The sequence below is a fragment of the Astyanax mexicanus genome, chromosome 1, assembly GCF_023375975.1.
Source record: "Astyanax mexicanus isolate ESR-SI-001 chromosome 1, AstMex3_surface, whole genome shotgun sequence".
In the NCBI taxonomy this organism is placed as follows: Eukaryota; Metazoa; Chordata; class Actinopteri; order Characiformes; family Acestrorhamphidae; genus Astyanax; species Astyanax mexicanus.
This window is the reverse complement of record NC_064408.1, coordinates 85,732,022-85,751,406: the sequence shown is the minus strand read 5'-3', so window position 1 is coordinate 85,751,406 and position 19,385 is coordinate 85,732,022. Positions and strand designations below refer to the sequence as shown.

At 37.0% G+C, this 19,385-nt stretch overlaps 1 protein-coding gene across 7 annotated transcripts in view; it reads right to left on the bottom strand.

The window, feature by feature from the left end:
* Positions 1–1,725: 1,725 nt before the first annotated feature.
* The window catches only part of gphnb (gephyrin b), a 139,410-nt gene continuing 121,750 nt past the window's right edge, over positions 1,726–19,385 (bottom strand). For 5 of the 7 annotated variants that reach the window (XM_007255478.4, XM_007255482.4, XM_007255481.4 and 2 more), the window contains 13 exons: positions 17,482–17,619; positions 14,257–14,349; positions 10,541–10,596; positions 9,886–10,005; positions 8,657–8,715; positions 8,381–8,534; positions 8,009–8,130; positions 6,489–6,576; positions 5,568–5,641; positions 5,404–5,477; positions 4,911–5,014; positions 4,443–4,539; positions 1,726–2,986 (listed from right to left, as the gene is read on the bottom strand). In XM_007255478.4, the coding sequence (XP_007255540.1) occupies positions 2,853–2,986; positions 4,443–4,539; positions 4,911–5,014; positions 5,404–5,477; positions 5,568–5,641; positions 6,489–6,576; positions 8,009–8,130; positions 8,381–8,534; positions 8,657–8,715; positions 9,886–10,005; positions 10,541–10,596; positions 14,257–14,349; positions 17,482–17,619 (1,313 nt within the window). In that variant the 3' untranslated portion in view covers positions 1,726–2,852. The remainder of the gene's footprint in view (positions 2,987–4,442; positions 4,540–4,910; positions 5,015–5,403; positions 5,478–5,567; positions 5,642–6,488; positions 6,577–8,008; positions 8,131–8,380; positions 8,535–8,656; positions 8,716–9,885; positions 10,006–10,540; positions 10,597–14,256; positions 14,350–17,481; positions 17,620–19,385) is intronic. The other 2 variants (XM_007255480.4, XM_007255484.4) reach the window with 1 other exon arrangement.

Genomic DNA, 19,385 nt, shown 5'->3' with positions numbered 1-19,385 from the left:
CTCCACTGCGCCGGGATTGGTTAATCCTCTGCATCCTCCTCTTCTAGGATTGGCTGGTGGATGGAGCTCCAGCTCACAGCTCCAGTTCAGAGCGTTTTTTTTAAGCGATAATAATATTTAATAAATATAACTGACACTACATACCCGCTAAATATCCGATTATTTTTCTCTTTTGAAAGCATTTAATTATAAACAAGCAGTCTGTAAGTGTGAGCCATCAGCCAGTAGCAGCGCAGGAAGGCGGGGCTTGCCGGAATACAGGTGGAAAAAATACTGCAGACTGTCAGATGAACTCAAGCTCCACAGCGCCACCCTATGGGTCCTTAGCATCAGCACCACTAATTCTGCTCCAGCAGCTCATTTCAGTAACACAGTTCAAATTAGAAACTCATTTTATTGTTGATGATCGTGTAATACACCTATATAATATATGAGTTTTATATTTTGAACTGAATTGATAAAATGAATTCTGATTCTGAGGCAGGAAGGCACCAGTTAAATTCAGTAATCTGGCCTTCTTTTTATTGGGTAAATGCAGCTAAACTACTAAATCCTCATCATTGAACTCAGCTGTTCCAATCTCTTCCACTGTCATATACTGTATAAATCCAAGTATCCATGAATGTAGACTGTTTTTACAAACATTAGTGAAAGAATGGGTCGCTCTCAGGAACTCAGTGAACTCCAGCGTAGTACTATAAATATTCCACAGTCAATTGTCAGTAATATTATAACAAAAGCAACTCACTTAAAGGCAATATTGTGTATCCACTGTAGCTGCCAGTTGTCCATACCCAGGCAACACCAGGACATATTTTTAAAATTTTGATTTAGATACAGAGACTTTGGATAAATGACAAGTCATCTTTTCATCATACTTCTTATTCACATTATTCACATTAAGAAGAGCAAAAGAAATTGAGTAATTGGATTTAGTGTCTTTTATAAAAAAACTTTCTGAGACAGAACTATTCAAATAGTGGTAAAATAACCTGAATATATTTTGATGCTTCTGAAATCTCCCTTAAAAAAAGTAAATTAAATATCTAAACACTTCTTTATGGAGCAGGTGGATGCCTGGCACTGTTTGTCATAGTTTTGAGAGTTATGAGCCTAAAATATATATTTAAATACAGTAGTAATTTATGGTGGAGGCTGCATAAGACAAGACAACCACAGTGACCACTGGTGAAGTAAGCAGCCTTCACTGTGGTGCCCGTGGAGTAGTGAGGGTTAAGGGCCCAACAGTGGCAGCTTGCTAAAAGTAGCAACCAAACCCACACCTCTGTTGTCGATGGCCCACAAAAAAATATTATTTATCTGAACCTATTTTATTATCATAATAATTATTAAATATACCATAAAACAAAATACATGTAGGATCACTGGTGGTTTTGTGTTGTTGCCATGGTAGTCTTTGGTTTCTATCAAACATGTCTGAGACAGTAAGATTCTCTACAATGAACGGTTTCACACAAAACCTCATTATGAACCACTGTTTACATCTGAATAATAGTAATAATAGTATTTTTGACAAAACAAAACTATAACAAAACAAATATAGTGCTTGATAATAAAATAAGCGTCACTAAATAACAAATTAATCATTTATAACATTCTCATTCAAACTCTATTACATAATTCTTTCATAATCCATTACATTCAAGCATGTTATACTCATACATAATGTGACATGTAACAGTGGAAAAAAAACTCTGCAAAATATTTTTTTATATAATGATCAAGGATTTTATTATCATAGTCTCTCTCTTCAGTTTCATATCATTACAGAAAATGTTATTGTACAGAGTTGTTCAGTAATGTCTCCTCATTGCTTGGTCATTTTCCTCAGGAGTGCTGGTCACGTAGATCTGTACAATATGATTCTTCTTTTTTTAACTGTACATTTTTGTGTTGTAGGTTAAAAAGGCTGTCAGCACTTAAAGAAGCTGTTTTAGTCGGGGATAGTTTTCTTCCCTCTTTCCTTTTTTAATAGATTTAAATAAAAGATTATCCAGTGGCTACGCCCCCCCGGGGGAGAGGGAAAGGAGTCTCACCAGGTCAGGTGATTATAAGGAAGCTTCAGGGACTGGGCGGCCAGTTTGTGTCCCCCCCCGAGCACAACCTTTGTCCACCCTTGCTTTTGGCACTGCGTACATAAACAAGACTCACAAGATAAACAACAAGCAAAGCTCTTTGTGAAGCCATAATGATGCATACTAATGGGAGAAAGAACAGAAGTGTCACGCCAATGACACTCGAGACAGAAAGTGCCACTTTCCAGTAGTACCACACGCGGATTTCCAACCTTTTACGTTTTTCCCCATTCTCAAAAAACAGATTTCATTTCGTTTTCATCTGTTTTTTGTTGTTTAAATGAGGAAATACTAGATTTTTTTCCCTTTAATCCTGGCAGGCACCTACTGCTGTCTATTAAAATGCTACAGCTATCGATAAGGTCTAGCATTGAACACACAAAGCTATTGCAATGAAAAGAACAAAGTTGTCTTAATATAATAATAATGAGAAGAATAATGATGATAATAATAATAAGAGTAATAAGAATAATAATAATATATTACAGAATAAATCTCTTTTATAATTAGATTTTTTTACTTAAAAGTTATATTTTTTGCTTGAAATACTAGAATCTTTTTTAAACGTTTTTCTTTTTTTTCACGTATCTATTTCTGTGATCAAGATGTTGACTATACTTCAACGTTATCCAAATCAATAAAAACTAGCTGTGCCATTGCATATTACAGAGATAGTCAATGATATGTGGGCATGCACCGTGAACCACCCTCGCTCTGATGGTCTTCCCTCTTCGCCTCTGTCCATCTCTAGCGACATCATAGCCGTCCTATGACCATGACGTCCACCACCTCGCCCTTGTGCAGCTCCACGTATTGCTCTGTCTTGGGAGGTAGCATGAGGAGGCCGTTGGCGCTGCGCATGCTCATTAGCCTGCTGCTCACCTGGTTCCCTAAAGATAAACAATAAAAAAGTGGCTGTAATGGTGAAGAAAAGATCTATTGGTATGAAGAAGCATTTAAAGAAGCATTAAAAAACATTTTTTCCCATTTTTTAAATACAGTAATCGTTTAAAAATGTCTGCACACAGAAAGTGTCAAATGAAGTGCTATTAGTAAGGAAGGCAGGAACAATAAATGACGAGAAATAGTGTCTCTATGTTTGGGGTTGTAACACCATGATTGCTAACAGCCACCAATTCTATTCTTCTTCTAATTAGATTGAAGATAAATGAGTATACAATGACTGGTTTCAGTAAAATTAACAGGGGAATGCTTATACAATTATAATATCTATTATTTGTTTAGCTAATATTACTGTGTATTACCAATATTTAATATTTAACTTAAGCTAAAGTCAAGCAGTGGGCCAGATAGTAAAACATACAGCTAGGTGTTAACCTGTGACGTTAAAATGATTTTGCATGTGTTGTCATTGATTCATAAACCATGCAGTCACGCAAATATAAAATACTTTAATGTAAATTAACTAAACATACAGAACTGGATTTAATTAACTTGGTTAATAGTTTTGTAACTGTGACCCATATTCATTAAACTTCCCTGAGTAAGAATACTGATCCAGGATCAGTTAAAGTTTACTGAATTCCATTAGACAGCTGATCAGAGGTGATCCTACATCAGTACTTCTACTCTGAGATTCTTGATAAATGAAAAACACTGTTGGCATCCCAGACGAGTGGTGATGCTCACACACAGAAGATTACAGCCACACTATAACCCACAACAAAAGCTCATTCTGAACTGTTTGTTTATTTATTATCAAGGCAAATATTACTACTGCAGTTGAGATTAACCTAGTTTTGCTGAAAGGGATTTCAGAGCATTAATAAGAATTGATCAGTGAGTCAGATAAAAACTAAACAAAACAACCTAAACAGATGGAGAAAAAATCTATCTGATCCTCCATGAGGATTAAAATCAATTGATTTAAATCAATAACTCAGGGTTAACAAGCACCAACACTTTCTGTGATATAAGTAAATTAACTGAGTTTTTTTAACCAAATGTAAGTTTATTTTTCATTCTTTATCTTTTTGCGTATTTGCTGCAGCATGTTACTATATAGAGCTTCATTAAAAAAATAAGAATCAGTTGCTTTGAATCTTGGGGTTTTAACTAATTCTGACTTATATGGGGCCAAACTGCGTGGGCACCACAGGCCTCAGTGCAATTTCCCCCACTGTACCTCTAACAGTTACGCCACTGTTAACCAGGGTTGACCTGGAAGTGGTCGGGACACACATTGTTAAAGGGACATGATTCAATAAATTGGTGTGTACCAGAGTACAAACTGAAGCAAAGAAGTGTAATGTATGAGCACAGAACAGCCTAACACACACACACACACATACTCATCCATACCTAAAACCACCAGTGTGAACATACCTGTGCTCTGGGCCCATGGCAGAGGCTCCTGATGGTGCCATGTCAAAATACAGCGGTGGTATTCTGGGCGTGGGTCAAGTTTTACATCACAGGACAACTGGAAAGAGATAGGACACAATTTCACTGGTTTGTATTTTCATCTCGGGTATATACATGTATTACTAGTTACACAAAAACAGTGTGAATTCATTGAATCATTATCATCATCATCATCATCATCATCTTTTTGCTCTTTTATATAACAAGTAGTAAAATATTACAAACCTCACTACACATTCATTCAATTACAGTTCTTTAGTAAATTATTCAGTACACATTTCACAGATTTCATCACAGTTCAGTTGAGTTCAAATAGGTAAAATTTACATTATTACTATTTTACAGGACTAAAAAAGGGCACATTTTAATTTTGCCAAGATAATACACTCATTCTTCAGCTGTAACTACAGGCAGCAGGCTGACCCTTACCCTGGCCTTGATGATGGTGGGCCGGGGGTCCAAAATTCCCTGCATCTTCCTCAAGGCGGGGATGACAAAGAGGTTACACGTGACAACAGCTGACACAGGATTACCTATAATGAGAAAAAGAGGGCACTTTACTCATCTTTAAAGGGTTTTGCTCTGAAAAGGCTCAGATCAACAGTTCTTGAAAGCTTTTGCTTCTATTGCTTATTGTAAAAAAATGATTTTTTTGCAACATTTTATATGATGAAACAAACCTAAAATTAAAGCAGAGTTCTAATTTATTTATTTTTAATTATTTTATTTGTTTATTGTTTTGCAATATATTTGCAATATAATTGTTATCATTGTTTTTGAGGCGAGAGGAGAGAGAGATTGGGAAAAAGAGCGAGAGAGAGAGAGAGAGAGAGAGAGAGGAGGGACAGAAAGAAAGAGAGAGATTGTAAGAGAGTGAGAGTGTGTGTCTTATTGCTAAGAAAAACATACCAAACGTTCTCACCGTCCCTACCTGGTAGAGCAAAGATAAGCTTTCGTGTACCATCCATGTCCAAAGTTGCAAATGTTGTAGGGAGACTATTTGGAAGAAGAAACACAAATCACAATGTCTACTGACTCCTTACAGCTTTACCGTCCCTTTAAACATCCATGCATCCATCCACTTACCCTGGTTTCATAAAGACACGTCCAAAGTGGATCTGAGCGTGGAGGTCAATATCAAGTACCTGCTTCAGGTAGTCCTGTCAAAACGGGCCGAATTAACCGTCCACATTAACAATGATGGAATCATTCTCATTAAAAAAAACACAATACCACAGACAAAACAACTTCATGAATTATTTATCACCATGTCTCACTGCTGTAGAGATCTGCCCTCTAAATCTAGAGTCAGCCACTAGATGTCAGCATGGAGTCGTGAAGAAAAATGTATATAAAGGCTTGAAAGATGTATTACAGACCAGAGCGATTAATCCAGGCTTCTCAGCCACAGTGCTGGAGGGCTGCAGGACTGCAGTTTAGTGTTCTTACTGTTCCAACACACTTGATTTCACCTGATATGTTAAGCTGAATTGTTAGGGCAGGGCTAACCGGACTAAACTGACTTCTAACCCTAATGTTATACTGTATACTGTTCATATGGAACACAAAAGCAAGTAATTTAGATGTATTTATGTATATAGTTGTCTGACTCTGTAGCTGGGACACAGTGTTACTAATCACAGGGTTATAGGTTTTATGTACAGTTTTAGAAACTGCTACAGAGATGTTAAGGAGCCAGGGGTGTTGTAGCATGGCTCACTCTGTGCTCAGACTGAAGCTTTCGAACCTGAGATATACATGAACAGAAAAATTTAATTGTACTGTACAAGTATAAATTACAGTAAAGGCACATTCTGCATATTACACTTTATTTTAATCTCTTTTTCTGTGATGGGTGTCTGTGTTCAATGACCCTTTAAAGCCTAATGCTTCAGACCAGTTCCTGGCTAGTTTTTTAGGTTGTTATCTTAAGTGAATGACAGGATGCCACACAAAAAAACTAACACATAAAAGCTAAATAAACATCCAAAGGCAGTGAGGCCACACCTTCTCCCCCATGGACACGCCCCCTGAGGTGATAATGACGTCGGCACGGCTGATTCCCTCGTTCAGGGCATTAAGGAGGTCATCCGGGCTGTAAGGGGAGAAGGTTGGGAGTTCGGGAGGAACAGCATGGCAATGGTTAGGATTGGAGTATAGAACTTCAAGAGAAACACCCATTAATCTGACTGTATAAACTAATAATTCAATAATAAATATAGTCCGCCACCACAGTCATGGTTGGTGCCTTAGTTTAGAGCTACAGTGCTAAGGTGTTGTTATCAAAAAACATTCTTTCCAATTTTATCCACATTTAATTACAGCCAATTGACTTTCTTTACTGGTTAAAAAATGATGTCAACGTTTTCTGAATTGTAACAATGTGCAAAAATTATGCACTGATGAGCCAAAACATTACGACCCAAAATGCTGTTGCCAAACCAGGACCAGACCACCTTCTTCAGTTGCTCCGAGACACTGTTCTTCTGTCTATGTGTCTAATGGACTATAAGGCCACATAGTCCTGTGCGCCCTATGTATGAATTCTACCAGTCAGGTATTAAGAAGCACTAAAGCCACTCTGCTAAAGTACAGCACTATCAGGGTGAGTTTTCAGTAAAGTTTCTCTTGCAATAAGGCTTGGTGCAGCAGCATTAGCATTAGTTGCTAACCGCAGCTCTAGCTCTATCTCCATTCAGAGGTTAGTACATCAAACTGTGGTCTGTGTGTTTACTGTGTTAAACAAGCTACGTGGAACAAACCGCTAGCTGATGTGCAGGGTTCCTAGTGTAGCACTGTCAAGCAGCATTTACGTCCTGCTAGCGCCTTGGTTAGCGGCTAATGCTATTGCTGCTGCACTCAGCCTTAGTGCTGGAGAAACTTCACTAAAAAATCCTCCTTAGAAAAAACATTGGAAATCTAAGCTTACTGTAAATAAACAGAAGTGATTTACTTACATAAATAAACAGTTTTCAGGAGAGAAATCTGTGTAGATTAACATCCAGCACTCGTTTGACTTTAAAAGTATTATTATTTTTTATGTTTTTAGGAATTATAGTTTTGTTTACTTGGGCACTTCCACAGCTTCCCATTAGAAAGGAAACATGGTAAAACTGTTGCTTACTTCAATGTAGGCAGCCTTGCTAGTGTCGCTTAATGCAACCTATAATCTGGTGTGCCTTAAATATGGTAGATGAATATGGTAGATGATTTAGAAAGCGTACTACTGTTAACATGAGTAATCTCACCAGTCTGTGGCTATGCAGCCTCACACCCAGCAGGGCACCGTGTATTGAGACACGTTCCTATTGGGACTCTGTGTTAACCCTCTAATCATACAGTCTTACAGTCTAAACTATATCCCAGACCATTACACACTGCTGCTACATATCATAATGTTTTGCCTCATCTCTGTACATTATAAAGCAACAAAGAACAGCGTTACCTATAGTACGTCAATCTTCCCAAACTGTTTCTGTTCGATTCGGTTCTGTGTAATGTAGTGTGTAACAATTAGATGGGCTCACTTGTCTCCCACAATGCCGAGATTGATGGTGGGGTAGCCGTGCTCCTGGATGGTGGCCAGCAGCGTGGAGCGGTTGGAGTCGCGGATCTTTCCTGGGTGCAGGTCGTCCTCCGGGTTCAGCAGCTGGAAAACAGAAACACAGCCTGTCACGCGCTGCCACAGCCAAGCAGCCAAGCTTTTATCAGCTTTAAATATTAAACATGACTCCGGGGCTGAAAATGACACATGGCATTACGCTGAAGTATTGTTCAAATAAGACTGGCACCCTAAATCCCTGTGAGTGTGTTAGAAATGGTGCTTAATTATGATGGAGAGTTTGTCTGTCAGTGGAGCTGTGGCTGTGTTTGTAGGGCGTGTGGATGTGTGTTCTAACCTCATTTCCCGTGGACATTACTGCCACCACAGGGAATTTGTGCACCTCCACCTCGGTGACCCCAACTGTGGCCAGCAGGCCGATTTCTGATGGGCCCATGTGTGTGCCTTTGGCCAACACACACTCGCCACGCTTTATATCGTGACCAATGGGCCTGGAACAAAGAGGTGATTAAAAAAATGTATATTAATATTAATGTTGACACCTGCACCGGGCAGAATTCACACCCTCACTCATACACCCACACACATAAACACACACACACACACAGTTTACCTGATGTCCTGTCCTGGGCGTGCTTGCACCAGAATGCGCACCTCCAGCTCCTCTGTGCCCTGAAGTGCAAAATTGTTTCTGTTAGTTATAGATAATCTGAACTGTATTGGATTATAACCTTATTATATGATTAATTTATTCAGAACGGTTGCAAAAAGTTACATGAGTAACTACATTCATTGTTAAAGAAATGGTTGCAAATATAGATGCACCAAAAAGGTAGTGTCAGATTGCAATGCTATTCGAGAGAAACTCAACCAACTAATCAATCATTCAATCAATCAATTAATCAATCAAACAATCAATCAAGAGCTTTATTCAATAAAGGTTAACAAACATCAACGAAAGCACTTAAGCCATTCGTTTTTTGTTATTGTTTGGTATCTCTCAAGTAGGTACCAATTTCTGCCCAACTTATCATTTATGAGCTTGTTCCATCGATCTGCGGGTCGTCCTCATGACTGTCGAAAGTTAATCGTCCACCAGAAATTAATGAGGATGGTCAATCACTTGTCTTCATAACATGTCACATGAACTGCCCATCCGACTTACATTGAGTTTGCTGGAAAATGGTGGTATTTTAATTTTCTGGACCTATTTAATTCAGAGTACCGTATCTGTTGTTGTATGGCTTGATGAGTCTTTTGAAACCTTTGCTTATGGTCTCTCGTATAGTGCACACTTCGCAGCCATAGTTAAGAACTGGTAGAACAACAATACACTTGTTGAATACATGAGCTAGCAACTTAACGCCGAGATGAACTATGGGTAAATTTTTTGACCCACACATACAGTGTGTAACACGTGTAACGCAGCATGCTAGATGTCTAGGAATGGAGTTGTAGGGGTTCCTAAAGGTTTCCAGCAATAATCCATCCCATACAGAGCTTAAAAGATGACCTGTTGCTACAATTCATGGCGGTCTGGCAAAACTATCTACCAAGTTTTATGCCTGATGGTTGATTCCTTCTGGGTGCAACATATTTTGATAATGAGTGAATATGAGCTTTAAAACCTTTCTTCATATGTCCTTATAACATTAGCTTAAATAGTGCCTTAACACAGCAAGTCTAGCATACAACCTTTTTCCATGTACTTGGTTAGATTATTGATTTCCTATAGTTATGACACTACAATAAAATATATATTTTTTTAAAGAACTTTGCATACAATTAAGACACAACAAAATAAAAAAAGAAGAACAATAGCAGCAATTAGTGCACACTCACATCCTCAGACTCTCTCAGCAGCTCTGTGTCCTCCACCTGTACTACAGCGTCTGCTCCACAGGGGATAGGAGCGCCCGTCGTCACCCGCATCACCTGACCGGGCATCACTGTGTGTGTGGGCTGGGGGGGCAGTTAGGGCACAAAAACTCAACATTTTATTATAGTACAGTAAGTCAACAGCTTTTACAGCGCAGCTGAAGGTCAGTGGGGCAACAGCCACTGCTAATTCTGCTTAGGAGAGAGATATAGAGCACACTCTCACTGCAGGTAGGTCCTCTATACACACCTTACTAAACCTGTCTTATAATCTTTAGAAGTAGTTCAAGTGAAAATAATTAAAAACGTAATTATTTGTGTTATATTTATTTACATTTTATTATGTTTTTGTAAAAAACTGTTCTTTACTTTTCTTATGATTTTTTTTGATGACTTGAATCTGTTGATAAAAAAAATAAAAAAAATGTAAACTATAACGATAAAAAAATGTGTGATGTATATAATGATTTAATGCATTATACCCATCATGGAGCACAAGGCTATAAGTGTATGCATGTCTATGTACTGTAAGTGTGTGTATGTGTAAATAAGGGAGGTCTACTGTGTGTGTTGGAGAATGGTAGTGCACTGTATCGTGAGAGAATGCAGACCCACTCACCTGCTCTCCAGCCTGTGATTCTCCAATAATGAAGCGGTCACCAGGGCCATCAGCAGCTATAAATAGTAAAAAGGAACACATATTATAGTACTGCTACACACATCAGGCCAAACAGTGGAACACTAAGTGATCTGTCTATAGAACATTTTCTCAAAAGCAATGTGTAACATCTAGTGATTTTAATAAAATGCACTTCCAAACATCTCCATTAAAAAAGAAAACGCCATCACCACAGTGGTTCACTTACTTTTAAAGTTTACTTAAATGTACTTAATAAAATATATGAACAATGCAATAGATTGGATGTTATTAGTTTTGTTATTTTGTGTTTGTCTAAATTGTCACTTTTAAATATTATATGATTGGATCACATTTCTTATTATTTTTGCAAGTACATTATATACAGATGTATTTTTTTAATATTATATTTAGTTATATATAGTTAATTTAATTAAAAATTTAAAGGTGATGTCCATAAGTTTTGGGATTTGGTGGATTTAGGGCCCTCTCTGGTGAGAATGGGTAATTGCACTGAGCATGCAGAAGAATCATTTAAAACTGGACGGGTCTCCTTTCAGAGTGGATGTCAGTTTTGTCAGTGTAAATACTGTATCTTAGTTTAAAATATTTTTAATTCAGATACATATTGTGATTTTTTAGTTAAGGGTAAAAGCGTTTGTAATGCAGGTTAATGTAAATACATCTTTATATATAGATTTATATCACATAGAATCTAGCTAGCTAACTACTGCAGCTACACTCTGCTATTAGTAACAGCCAAATAACTGAAATAGCTCTTGCCTGTCCAGCAAGACAAAACTCAGCATCACTTTCAAACTCTTTCAGGTCTCAGAGATCTCTCCACTGCTCAAACGCCAATCTGATATTAATTCTGTTTTTAGAACGAACACTATCTCATTCTTTTTTGGCTTCAGAGCTTACTTCACTCCTTGTTTTTTGTTTCTTTACGTTTCTTTTACTATAGGTAAATTAGTTACTGAGCTCTGAGTTTCCCCTTTGGAAGTCTCCATTGCTCCACCAGCCGCTCCTGTGTTCAGTAAAACTGAGCAGGATACTCTTTTAGAGGCTTTACATGCGACTTAAGTATGTAAAGAGGCGTGATGTGGCCAGAAGAACTCCCATGAAAAGCAACCCGATACCTGATACGTTTTTAGAATGAATATATTAGGCTTAGCAGGGATGGTCATTATAGCACACTGGTAACAATAATCATAATATTTTATACTCCTTTTCCACTCAAAAATGCTTCAGCTTTCAGTTTAGAAACAAAATAATACAGACTGCCACTTTAAGTAAAGTGTTACCATATTTTTAAATACAATTTTAATCAGGTTCATTGCTTGCATCTTTTTTACCAAACAGTTTCTTTGCTTTTGTATTAGAATTCAGATCAAAGTCAGCTGATAACTTAATATGAAAGCGCTTGGATCACAATGGGGGTGAAAAATGGTTCACTGAAACAAATGCAGGAGTGCAGAGCCGGGCTGTCAGTCTAAACAGGGATTGAGGATGGGAAATGACTAAACTGTGTGAAAAATACATTACAAAAAACAGGTTTAAAAAAAAGGATAAAATAAGTAAAGCGGTTTAGAAGCACTGTGTATGACCCCAGTGCGCGTGAACATGCTTCTCTAGGGAATGGTACAATAAAACAGTGAAGCGTTTGACATTCATCCCCTCAGAAGCGTTTTTAGACCCCACTCTGGAGCAGGAATGAGTGATCTGCTGAATATGGAGGTTTGACATGAGAAGTGGAGCGTGAGCTAACGAGGTTTGTCATAATGCAGGGCAAACACACTCACTCATCATGACTTAGCGTGACTGAGACACACACACACACAGAAAGAGGGAGAAAGAGAGGTGGAGAAAGTGAGAGAAAGGGAGGAAAAAAAAAAAGAAGGTGGAAGAGTGGGAGGGTGAGAGGGAGGGAGAGAAAGAGAGGGTGGAAAATAAAGAGAAGAGAAAGAGACAGAGGTGACAAAGAAAGCAAAGTATGTGAGGAAAGAGAAATACGGAAAGAGAAATACGGAAAGAGAGAGAGCAAAAGGAGTGGGTGGAAAATACAAGCAAGAGAGAGAGAGAGAGAGAGATAGAAAGAGGAAGAAGAGAGGGAAAAAGAAGAAAAAAGTGAAAGGGATGGAAAAAAGAGGGACAGAGAGAGAAGGAGAGCGAGATACAGAGACAGACACTGAGTTGTGGAGCAGATGAACTGTGTTCTCTGAAATGATGATGCTCCATTCTGTACTTTTGAGATGAGTTATAGATGAGGTTGTGTTGCTTCAACAAAAGCGGCATATATTATTTTTTAATACCCTTAATTTTAGAGAATATGCTGCCCAATACTTTAGTCCATACAGTATAATTTAGCTCCACACTGAGTCTAAACAGTCCTTTTACCTTCTGAGGACTGAAGGCTTTAAATAATGCCAGTTATTGACACCATAAGGACACCAAAAAGCACTCAGGACACTAGTTAAAATGAAGAATTGGAACTAGATTTGGCTTATAACAGCCAGATAACCAAAATCTCGATCCATTAAAATGACCTAGATCAGCTGTAGCTCCTAATACACTCTAATTTACATGTGAAAGTTTAACTGTTACATTTACATTTGCCCGCAAAAGATTAAGTATATATATATCTCATGTAAGCCTTTGACAGTGTCATCTATTTCTATTATCAGTAAATTTTCAGTATTATCTCACAGTTTTCTAAGAGAGAGAGAGAGAGAGAAAGCGATAGAGAGAGGTATATAGAAAGAGACAGAAAGACAAAGAAAGAGATAGGAAGTTTGTGGGTGTTTCTGATTCAGTGTAATATATGTGTCAATGTATCTGAGGATGAGACTGAGTCAGTGCTGAAGCTGCACAGGAAGAGCGAATAAGTCTGCTGGGTTTTCAGGGTTAATGCTGTGCTTTTCCCAAAAACCGAACAAAGAGAGAGCAAGGCTTTACTTCCACCTGTCTGGGTCAGGAGGTTTGCTAAAGTCTCTGTTACACACTTAATGTTTTTTTTTGAAACCATCTTTGTTCCTGTTAGAAAGAGCTTCAGCTTGGTGCTGTATTAAGGTCTATTTTTGTCATTATGCTGTTTCTTAACAAATTCAACATCAATTTGAAGCACTCTCTAATGAGATCACATAATCATGTAATGCTTTAACATGTTTGTATGGATATATTGGTTTGCACTGGCATTAAATGTCTTCTGCCTCATTTTTACATATTGTTAGGAATTCATAAAAATATTTACTGTTTAAACAGTCACGCGAAAAAAAAAATATCAAGATGTGGCTGGTGGAGCAAACTGTGCTTGGGACTTTTAATAATGTGGTCTGGGTTATTTAATTTTAAATCCTGATACAATAAATACATTTCAAGTTTTCAGTCTGTTATATAATAAATATGTATGCTTCTTGTAAGGACTATTCATTGTATTAAGAGGAATTTTGATCGCCGAATGCGTCTTGAAATGACTGTGCATTTCCATTTCCAAAAAATGTCTTAATTGTGTATAAGACCACACTTTGATAGTGGTTTGAAGGATCAAATATGTACCTTGATAAGAAGCTTCTTGTGTGCATTTAAAGTCGCATTTTTATGTGGCTTGGTGTTATCCAGATATAATCCTAAAAAATCATATGGATGAAGTGACCATGTGTAAAAAGGATTACAGAGTGTGGATAGAGTTACCATACCTCGTACAGCATAGCCGTCTTTAACAGAGGCAGGAAAGGGGGGCAGGTTGTCTTTGGCATAAACGTCCTGAGCCAAAACTCGACCCATTCCATCTGAGAGAGAGAAAAGAAGAGAGAGAGACAGTACGTTCACACCTGGCACAGTCTGAGAGACAATAGGAGACCCCACAATAGCTAAGAAATACTATATATGCAGCGGCAGATTTGGAAGTTCTGGGGCCCCAAGCAATGTTTTTTCCCGAGGGCCCTGATCCAATGGATTCTTTTGTATAGCAAAATGCAATATTGACTCTGACAACCTAGCTGTCTCAGGTAGCTCATCCTCGTTAGACTTTTGATTTTTTGCTGCAAAAAAAAAATAGTGAGCTTTGTCAAACTTTCTCGCCTAGCTTAACTTGCATGTATGGTGTCTCTTTGGTGTCAAACAAAAAAGAAATAATTAATTTCGTTTTTTTTTTCACTTCTTTTGCCATCATTTTGGCCAGCAGGGGGCCCCCTGATCCCTGGGGCCCGAAGCAATTGTGTGGTTTGCGTGGTGGTAAAATCCCATGCCCACAGATGTATACAACTAGGTATAAGGACCTAGGCATGCAGACAGAAATTTCCTCACTACTGAATATTAAGCCCAGTCAGTGATATTATAACAAAGAGGAAGCAACTGGAAGCAACAGCAAGTCACTGTGTGGCCAACATTCTGCAGAGTCCATCACTACAGACCTCCAAACTTCTTGGTCTTTAGATTAGCTCAAGAACAGTATTGAGTGCAGAGAGCTTCATTAAATGGGTTTCCATGGCTTAGCAGCTCCATCCAAGCATTACATTACCAAATACAACGAAGGTGAGCGGATCTTTTTGGCAATATGGTGTACATTTATTTAAGAGTTAACAATAAAAAACAGCTTTTTATGCTTTGTGGTGTTTTCTTTTTTTATTTACCAAAGCTTTAGCAGAACACAAGACTGAAGGATAAGGTAATGGAGATGGGAGGGAGATTGATTAGATAAGAGATAGAAGCTCTGGGACTGTAGTTATTAAGATGTGTGTGTGTATGTGTGTGTGCAGCTTTAGAAAGGCTAAATATATCCCTAGCTGTGTGTGTGTGTAGGTGTTCACAGAGCATACTGAGAGGCAGAGTACAATCATCAGCACAGAAGCATCACTGAACCTTGGTTTATGCCAGTGAATAGCTACTGAATAGAAAAGCACTGACAGATACAAAACACTCAATGTCCGGCTCAGGAAAGGCTACGAGCCAAGAGGAAAAAAAGGACACAAAAGGTTCTCCATATGTCCTATTTGATCTGTGCATGATCTCTTTTTAGGATGTGAAAAATGTATCTGGGTGAAATTTCTAAATTGTGTCAAATACCTGAGATATACATTCTATGTGTAGATTTTACAGCTTTAAACATGTCGGTTTAGGGCCGCCTTCTAAATGCAATAAAAAAAAATAGTTTGAATTTACCTTCATATACGTTACCTGAATTTTTTAATTTTCCGATGTATTGATATAGATACACATACACCAAACATTGCAGTAAGAAGGCGGAAATTAACACTTTCAGACCCTGTGTGCATTACAATGGACATCATGTATTTTAATTTTTTTTTCCGTTTTTCATGAACTAGCCAATAAAAAATATTCCAAACCATTGGAACAGATATTAGGGCATGGCAGCACTAAAGCTAACGTGGCAAAAGAAGAGCAACGTTTTACTAATTTTATGTGATTTAGAACAAAAATTTAATGTTTTAGTTAATTTTCTTAATTTATATTTTTCAATCAATAGAACAAAATTCAGGTCTAAAAGCACTAAAGCACTGGAAATGCACTTAAATCCCAGACATTTTGCATTATTTATACATTCAGACTGCATGCATTTTTAATGTGTGGTAACTCTAATAAACACTGAAATAAAATAACATTTTAGTGATCATTTAATATTATACATTGGATGATTTTCATCACTATTTGTTTTACACTGGAATGAAAAAAATAGATATGTGAAAGGTGATAAAACAAAAACCATTTTAAAATATGAAGAGATGATTTAACAACATACTGTAGGTGATTAAGGCCATTTATGAGTGGTGTTAAATGAGTAATTATTGTTTTCGAGATATTTAAATACATCCTGCACACAAACTTACACACGGCCACTACAAGTGTCTCATGTGTCTTCTTTTCCAAAAGCAAAAAATAGCTACACTAATTACAGATAAAAAGTAACACTACAGACAACCCTTTAATCAATGGTTCTTTGGCTTCTCATGGTTCTTTATAGAACCACATTACAAGAAACAAGTCAACCATTTTACATGTTAACATTAACTCAACATAATACCCCAGATTAATGATCAAGCTTTGTCAATAATATTAGTTAAGTTGTCAGCAATAAAGCAGTTTTAGTTGCTAGTGTTGTTATATAACAGAGTTAAAGTTTATTAGTCAGTCTTCCGTCATGGGCCATCATTCCTGCGTGAAAGACTATATTTAGCATCAATGTAGCATTATTCATATTTCCACAAGCAAACTCATAATTCCGAGGATTCAGGAGGCATGACATTCATTCAGGAGGAGTTTCCAATGCAGGCATCATACAGGCTACAGACTACAGAGGTCTGTATACGTTTCAGCTCTCGCACAGCACCATGCATATTCTTTAGATGTGTTTAAACAAGATTGTCAATTAATATAGGGTCACAATATTTGGTAAACATGTGTTTTTTTAAAAAAGAGGATTTATTTGGTTTATTAACAATACGTCTAGCAATGTTTATGCTGTGGTCACTTGACTGTGGTGGACAACATTTTGACCAGTGATTGATGTAGATACAAATAGGCCAAACAGCAAGAATGCAGCACTTAAATCAAATAAAACCCCAGGCATTTTACACCACTCAGAAATTTCAACTGGATGATTTTTTTACATCCCAAAAAGGTCATTCTAATTCATTCTAAAATATTATACTTTTTTGTATAATTACCATTTACTAGTGCGTATAATATATATAAACTCTGAAGTCTGACTCTAGACTCAAGTCATTTAACCAGGTAACCACATTTAAAGTTAACTTTTCTTTGTGAGAAGTTAGATATTATGCTTCTCTTTTAAAAAATATGAAGATTGTTTCTTATTCTCCAATTTCTTATTCTAATTGATCCAATTTAACTGGTGCAGTAGTTACTTCTAGTAGTGTGTATGCAGACCAGTGTGTGTTTACCTCTGTAGTTGATGATCTCCGTGCCCAGCACTGGGGTCATTTCCAGCACAGTGATGAAGGCTTTGTCCATGGAGGTCAGAGGGAAGGGGGACATACGGTGCCTCCGGGCAACCTTGGTGATGTCCACCGCACTGTGACCTACACAAACAGACAAGTCAGAAATTGACAAAAATCACAAGGCTAATTCTTAAAGCTTTACGGGTTCATCAGGATGATAATAACACCCCCAATAACACACAAACACGCAATCACACAGAATAAGTGCTTGTGTGAATATAACTGTGTGAGTGTGCAGGTAAAAGTGTACTGAGCTCTTTACTTCTGAGACTTTAATTATGAGATCCTCTCTGGTCTCTCATGGTGTATAAATCTATTTTAATAAGAACTTTATATGCCTGTAAGAGAATTACATTAATTCCACACAGCCTCTACATACAGTATATTATACATGTATGCCCTTGTGTGTAATTTATTTGTTCATGCACTGACTAAACAACTTAATTGCGAATAAAAGTGGCACACAGTATGCACAACAACTAAAGAAAAGAATAGTTTGTGGGTTTTTATAACATCAGCCATTAACTTTGGACAAAAATCAACTGTTTTTTTTACTTTGTTTCCAAATGTCATGATAAATGGACCAATAGAATTGCTCCAATGTGAATAGAACTATTCACATTATCATCCCAGTGCTGCAACTGGCTTCCTACAAAACTTCTAACAGTCCTCAGCAATAGAAACTTAACTTTTATTACATGAACCTTGCATGCATTACATGCACTACATGCATTAAGTAACACAATTAATTTTACCCTTAAGCTTTATTATTTCTTTCTCTCATTTGGAACAGGTTTATGTGTGCTTAATGATGTAACGTAGGTTGGAGTAAGGTAATGAGTAGTGATAGTTATTTTTTCAGGAGGTAATAAGTAAAACAAATAAAAGTAATAAATTATTTGTTATTTATTCATGCAGTTAAACACTATTTCATCCTCACAGCATCACATTTTTGCTGCTTCTAAATTTTCACATAAAAAAAACACAGTCCGTTACCAAATATCATGATGAAGGGACCAATACAGAATCTCTAAAATGAAAAATGATTCAAATAGTTTTACGTTGACTTTCATTAAAAAGTAAAAAATGTTTGCTGCTGCCATTTTGCAAAGTGCTTTTATGTCGGTAACAATATACAGTCCTATGTATTATAGATATCCATCCAGTTGTAAAGACTACAACTAATGGTGGAAGATTAATCAAATTAATTCAGTTAATAGAATTGCTGCTTTAATATGATTTTCAAAATGGGATAATTAAGATTGTATATCTATAAGTATAGAAAAGTGTGCCACATAACATCTGAATAGATAGGCTTGCTCTTTTATGTGGCAGTGATTTTCATATTTACACTTACAGTTATATTTGCTCCTTGTTCAATATAAAATATGATTGTAAGATTGAAGGAAAATATTCTTGTTTTTATTTTTAAGTTTTATTGTGCTTGCACACAGAAAAACAATAGTGTTCTTATTTATTAGTGATATTCTTTGCAGCATGTTACTATTTTTACACAAAAATAAACACAACTGTCTTTTTTCAGTTGTTATATAAGAACTAAAATCTAAATTGTAATTGAGAATCACTCATATAAATAAAGAACACTAATATTGTATTTTAAAATTATTTTACTATATCGCCCAGACCTATCTAGGACCTTAACTAACTTGTTAAGCCTTAATCCCAGAGTGTAATAAAGAGCCCTGAAACCTTGTGCTATTACTCAGCAGCCTCTACCTGTTCTCTTTTAAACTGCAGACTGAAGGTCTGAAAATGAAGCTACTTGCTGCAAAGCGGGGAAGGCTATAAACATATATCTCTGCCAGCTCACAATTTCCACTGTCTGG